Genomic DNA, 6,739 nt, shown 5'->3' with positions numbered 1-6,739 from the left:
AAGCTCAACGCTTACTTATCAACATTCGGCAAAAGTTGTCTAAGTGCTACACGGGTTCGTTGCGCAAAACACTTATCCTGTGACATTTGTCTATCTTTTTATAGTCTTTTGTTGCCATGCCATTCATAAAATTATACAATTAGAAAATTTAATTACAATATTATTTCTTATCTAATAACTACCAATCACATATTATAAGTAGCTCAACATAAAATTCAGCTCAACATTCAAATCCCTTGCCCATTGAGCTGTTAAATTGGCTACCTAAGCTGGTGCTGCCAGAGAACAATTCCGTTCACATTTATATTTTTGTCCCATATGTAACGTTCTGTGAAAAGCACACGTTTCATGTTTTAGATTAAAAAAATACTTACACCCAAAACCAATTGGGTTGTGATATTTTCTTCCTTCATGTTTTCAATTTGTGAAATTTTCTCTTCTCAATCTAACGACTGTAATTTTTAAGATTAAGATTAAGGAAAAAGATAATGGAGTTCTTTACTGTACGCTTGTAATCATAACATCGAAATCGAAGGCATCAAATCCTGATATTACATAAAGATTTTATTACACACATATCAGCAAAATAATAAAGAAATCTCAAGAATCAATGTACAAATAGCGTATGACATTGTGGCATTAAATGAAAATACCATAAAATAACTGGATCAAGATTCTCTCATGATCTGATAATGTCCTAAGCAAATAACTTAATTACTTATTAGTTGTTAATAAATAAAAAAGTAAAAAGATGTTAAATCTTACCCATACACTACCACTAAAAGACACATGTCAAAAGATCCTTAAAAATTTAGTAATACTTATATCAGAAGAGGACCATGTTCCAAAATAACTTCATGAGAAACTGCAGGTGATTAGTTTCCAATCCAATAACCACTAACCAACCGCCATCATTAACTGGACTCGGCAAAATACATACCTCTCCGTCCAATGAGGGATTCATAGTTCGGGCAAGCACTGGCTGGCCCCATTCAAAAATTATCATCGTACATATGCATGTCTGATAATTTGGCAGTAACAAGGTTAGGACAATTAAGAGTTTTGGCCTCTCAGCAGGAAGATTTTTAAATCAGGCTGTTGGTTTAAGATGTGTTTGGGATTGAGGTTAGACAGCTATAGTTTAAAAGATATAGCACTAAAGTGTTTGGTAAACACTAACTGCTGTACCTTACTACCTTAGAAGTTATGTTGATATGAGTTTTCACTTGTATGATAAAAAAACTATTATATCTTTAATAATTTTATCAAAATTATTATTTAAAACTTATATTTACTATATATTATTAACTTATATTTTATAATTATAGTTTTTTTTTCTATATTAACTATAGTTTAAAAGTTACAGCACCTCAATTTCAAACAAGACCTTAGGAAAGAAAAAGCTAACTAATAAATCATCAATGTATTAAGTATCTTGTGCATTCTTTTTATTATTGTAAAGTTCAACTATTTCAATTGAATATCACCTAATAAGGCTCCTGGTGTGGTGTTTAAAACTATATTGCTCCAAGGAGACTTTAGAATTTAATTCAAACTGTCCAAATCTGAAAATATCTAACTCGGTGGCTTGATCAATAGACAATTCACGTTCTTTGCATACAATGCCATATTTGTGTTACTACAATCTCAAATTTGGTGTAATTGATCTATGATCTTTTTTTTTCCTTTTTAGATTTTTCTTTAAGAATATTGATTTGATCAAATGATAATTTCAAAATTACAGTGAAAATGGTTTTATGATATTGATCATGATCGTTCATGGGAGGAGGCGCGTCTTATTGGATGTGGTAGTGGAATTTAGGAGAATTTGGGAACCTAATATCTGGTATAGTTCGATCAACAAATAGTGGAATGCTTACAAGAATGCCATGTGTCATCTCAGCCCAGGATTTGATGAAATGATGCGTCATAACTCCAATATGAACTCCTCTGCATTTAAAATGGGTTGCCTGAAAACGGCCTAAAATAAAATAAACCGATGGTGGACAAACTGAGCAATGAAGCAGAGGGAGTGAGTATAAATTAATTAATTAATCTTGTACCTTCGGATAAAAAGTGGATAAAAAAAAAAAAGCATCGTTTGTTACTCAACTGTTGGAACAAGCCGCATGAGCTTCAAGTGTTGTTCAATAACGTTACCGAAATCATCAATAACACACATTGTTTGTGCCCGTACAAAAAAAGCTCCCTCTCGATTACATTGTAATTTGCATCTCAGTTCTGACGTTTTCGTCCTTAGCCAATGAATCATCATCAACTTTTGGGTAATGCGTATGTTGATTATAGTACTGAACAATGGCCCTCAATAGTCCATTCTGAACATTCATATCATTTTTCAAACGATCAAGATGTGCCTGTGATTGATCATTTGTTGTTGCAATTTACGTTCAAGATTGGCCAACCCACCACCAATTTCTTTCATTTTTCGTTTTATCAGAAAGTGAACTAGAAAGAGCGAGGGCTCTTGAAACAGCATGTTTTTCGAGAAATATAAGAGTTCAATTAGAAGTCAGTCATGAGGAATCCTACTGAGCTTTAATCAGGTGCCGCATTGTCAACTTAGACGATTCCTTTAGAACCGTCTGATTATCAATTTAGTATCTGTCTTTGTATCTAGTTGAATCTTAACTTAACCATCAATCATAAGTAGCACTTCATCTGGTGACCTTTCTGTCACTATCCATATAGCTAACCGTTTCACGTTTGTTAAAAGCAGTGAAAAAAAAAAAGAAAACTAATATGAGCTGTTACAATCTGAAATCCCATCTGCATTTAATTCGCTTGTCTGTAAATGGAGGCAGTTGCTGAAACTCTTTATCTAATGGAATGCAATTAATAATTGATGGTTAAGATTCAACTAGATAGAGAATCAGACGGTTGTAAAGAAATCTGTTTAACTGAGCCCAAGGGCGCCTAATTGGGGCTCAATAAGATTCCTCATAACAGAATGAGACAGGGCAAACTTCTCATAACTGATTATTGAAGATCCTATCCTATATTTCCTGAAAATCATTCTCTTCCAATAGCCCTCTTCAAAACCCTCTCCTTTCTCGTTCACTTGCTCAGAGAAACCCAAAAAAAAAAAAGAAAGAAAGAAAGAAAGAAATGGACACAGATCAACAAGAAAAAGAAGAAAAAGAAGAAGGAAAGCAGCAACAGAACAATGAACAACGTCAAGAAGGGTCTAAAGAAGAAGAAGAAGAAAAGAAGGCGGGTCATGGATTTGGCGGCAATCTTGATATCAATATCAATATTCGAAGACAGAAAAGAAATCTTGATGGTGCTAATGATCGCACAACTTCCAGAGATGATCGAACACAGCACTATCTCGATAGCTTGCTCAGGAAAAATGATGTCAGTCTTCGGGGAAGGCTCGAGAAGGCAATTGGTGACTACTTCGATGAAAATGAGCGATACCCAGATGCTAACTATGGCACACTGACATGGTTTGTAACCAAGTGGCTTGATTTAGTTGATGTTCCACCATGTGATTTAAGGAATTTAATGCATGGAATTAAAGAGTTGAGGGAAAAAGATGATGATGCAGAAACAGTGTATAGTGTGGCCTTAAAGAGGATGGGAATGATGCCAAGAAATCAAGACTATCTTTGGGAAGAAGACTATTTTTTGGATACTTAAGATGAGGAAATGGTATATTTTGGGTCACACCCTCCAACAGAAGACTTTCAGGAATCCGAGGAAGCAAATAGTAAGAAGCAGAATAAGTAGCAGTAATGAAAACGGAAGAGGTACAATTTTGGATGCAATAACTTGGATATTTTGACGTGGGCTTTTAATTGTCTTTTATGTAGTTAAGTCATTTGAACTCAAATTGTTGATTTTTCATCAAGTGTAATAAGTGAGCTTGCCAAAACCATGGTTCCATTTGGACTCCAGTTTGAAGATAAAAAATTGTAGTTGTTTTGAATTTCAGTTCCTGCCAAATTACAATATGCATAAGAATGTGCAGCAATTTAATCTCAATACAAGAGATCGATGCAGGGTGTAATATTGTTCATGGTTCTTGTGAGTCTAAATGCATATGTGTCCTCAGAATAAAAGTCGCCAATAGGGACTGTTTGATGGTTAATTCCTTTATGACTATTAGAAAGGATTCACTATTAGCACTTGGGTAATTGGTAACTCGTTTCAATATCCTTGTTAACAGTTAACACCGAAATGGGTCTCGCACACTAGAGGTAGAGGAATATTATTAAGGTTTGAAATCTACTATTTGGGCACTTACCTTTGAGTTTATTGGATAACTCAATATTCTGTCAACTGGTTACTTAATATATATGTATATAAATATTGGTGGCGATATTTTCGTCCTGCAAGTTTTGAGTTTGTGAAAAAAGAAAAAGAAAAAAAGAAAATTGAAGTTTTTATTACAAACTTATTTATAACAGTGAAATTGCAGGAATCAAACACTCATATGACATCAACATTTTATTACACACATATCAGCAAAATAATAATGAATCGCGAGAATCAAATATCCAAAATATCACATTGAGGCATTAAGGAAAAATGCCATAAAATAACTTCTTGAAGAGCTGCAAGTGATTAGTTTCCAAGTCAATAACCACTGACCAGCCGCCATCATCATTTGGACTTGGCAAAATGCATACCTCTCCGTCCATATTGGCATTAACGGGTCGTGTAAGGAATGGTGGGCCCCATCCGAAGTTAACATCGTACATAGGCATATCTGCTAATTTGGTGATAACAAGATTAGGACAATTAAAAGTTTTGGCGTCCCGCATGAAGACTTTTAAATCAGGCTGTTGCTTTAGGAAAGCAAGCGCTGACTTCATGTACTTGTCATCCATTAGCTTAAGCGCCTTGTGAATTCTTTCCGTTGAATAATTCAACGATTCCGATTGAATATCACCTGCTAAGGCTATCGGTGTGGTGCTGAACACTACATTGCCCCAATACTCACATGGGATTTTAGGATTTAATTTAAAACGTCCGGATGTGGGAATATCTAACTTGGTAGCTTGATCAACGGATAACCCACGTGCTTTGCATACGCAACGCCATATATGTGCTGCTACAATCTCAAATCTGGTGTACTTGGTAGCAGATTCATGGTCTTTCTTAGATTTTTCTTTAAGAATTTTCATTTGATCAAGTGATAGTTTCAGGATTGCAGTGGAAATGGTTCCAGGGTTCTGAGTAGGATCATTCATGGAAGGAGGTGGGTCGTATTCGATGTGGTGGAATGCAGGAGATTTTGGAACCCCAACATCTAGTATAGTTCGATCAAAGAATGGTGGAATGGTTACAGGAATGCCACGCGTCATCTCAGCCCAAGATTTGATGAAATGGTATGTTGCTGTTCCATCTATCAACGTATGGTACGTCATGACTCCAATACAAACTCCTCCGCATTTAAAATGAGTTACCTATATTCAAAATAGCCCATAGTAAAATAAACCGATGGTGGAAAAATTGAGCAATAAAGTAGAGGGAGTGAGTATTAATTAATTAATTAATTAATTAAGTAATCTAGTACCTGCGTCATAAAAAGTGGATAGAAAGAAGCATCTTTTGTGTCATCAACAGTTGGAACGAGCTGCATAAGCTTCAAGCTTGATTCAAAGTCACCAAAATCATCAATAACACAATTTGCTTGGGCCTCTACAAACAAAACTCCCTCTCCGTTGCATCGTATCTCAGTTCTGCCGTTTTCATCCTTAGTCAATCTTCCAGCCAGTGGGTAAAACGCCACAAGAACTTTACTCAAAGCCTCCTTCAGCAAACCAGCTTCAAAGAATTTGGAAGAACCATTTGGCCGGCGGTAGAAATACACAGCAGGGATATGTTCTGACGGCATCAGCAGGTCCAAGACACTCATCCGTAGGCAATGCTTGGGAGTATCTTGGGCAGGTTGTATCATCGTTGACTCTTTTACATGAATTTCCATCGTGTGATCACCGCCTGCATTATAGCCTTGTATTATAAGATAACAGTTTTGGGCTTTTTTTGGAAACTTAAGTACATATACATTTATAGTACGTACCGCCCAGAAGTTTACTTCGCATATTTGGAAAATATATTAGATTTTGAATAAAGAAAACATTAACGTTTGTGTAAATGTTCGAAAGACAAGTGAAACAATGAGTTTGACGATAAGTAATCCTAAAGATTTAAAAATCAACAAGAAAATAGTTAAAAAAAAAAAAATCAAAACTTAGTAAGGGCATTAATTATCTGCCTCATCTCCGCATAGTGAGGCTCCGAGGAAGCTGGTTTGTGTTGGACACAAATAAAAATAAGATGATATATAAATTTTCATATCGATGTGATGATCATAATAACTACTGTTAATTGAGAGAAAATGAACTCTCCAATACTGCACAAAGCTTGGAAAGCTGATGAGTAAATAGAAGAAAAGAACCCCGTATACCTTGTGGCCGCTGAGAACAAGCTTTCTTGTGGTATATGAACAATGCGTTGATTTCGGATGGCCGATCAAGTTCATATTTTATACTGAGAAATTAATTTGTGTGCTAAAGCCAATATTTTTAGATAAATCTCTTTCGATGAAAAATATGTAGCGAGTCCACACACGGAACGATCCAACCACCCAGGTTCTGCTTATTTACCTAAAAAGCCAAGTGCGTATCCACCTAATCATTATCATTCTGTGGATTTTCTAATTCTGGGGGTGGGGTGGAGTTTACTTTGTACTTTATCTTAGGCTTTAGTA

The 6,739-nt window shown here is 35.4% G+C and overlaps 1 protein-coding gene across 1 annotated transcript; it reads right to left on the bottom strand.

Annotated features, from left to right (window-relative positions):
* Positions 1-4,386: 4,386 nt before the first annotated feature.
* Positions 4,387-6,535, bottom strand: LOC102618363 (shikimate O-hydroxycinnamoyltransferase-like). The gene is made up of 3 exons (XM_006486033.3): positions 6,437-6,535; positions 5,543-5,967; positions 4,387-5,432 (listed from the first exon to the last, which is right to left on the bottom strand). The coding sequence occupies exons 2-3, from the start codon at positions 5,951-5,953 to the stop codon at positions 4,542-4,544; spliced, it is 1,302 nt and encodes a 433-aa protein (XP_006486096.1). The 5' UTR covers positions 5,954-5,967; positions 6,437-6,535; the 3' UTR covers positions 4,387-4,541.
* Between the last annotated feature and the right edge of the window lie 204 nt (positions 6,536-6,739).

This window comes from Citrus sinensis, chromosome 4 (genome assembly GCF_022201045.2).
Source record: "Citrus sinensis cultivar Valencia sweet orange chromosome 4, DVS_A1.0, whole genome shotgun sequence".
Classification (NCBI taxonomy): domain Eukaryota; kingdom Viridiplantae; phylum Streptophyta; class Magnoliopsida; order Sapindales; family Rutaceae; genus Citrus; species Citrus sinensis.
This window is presented reverse-complemented; position numbering and strand designations above follow the sequence as displayed.

What these genes read in the sequence shown, in the direction of transcription:
- LOC102618363 (XM_006486033.3), bottom strand. Translation starts at nt 5,953, where the DNA reads ATGGAAATTCATGTAAAAGAGTCAACGATGATACAACCTGCCCAAGAT. An exon ending in ATCCACTTTTTATGACGCAG is followed by an intron (nt 5,433 to 5,542) that starts GTACTAGATTAC and finishes TTTTGAATATAG; the next exon opens with GTAACTCATTTTAAATGCGG.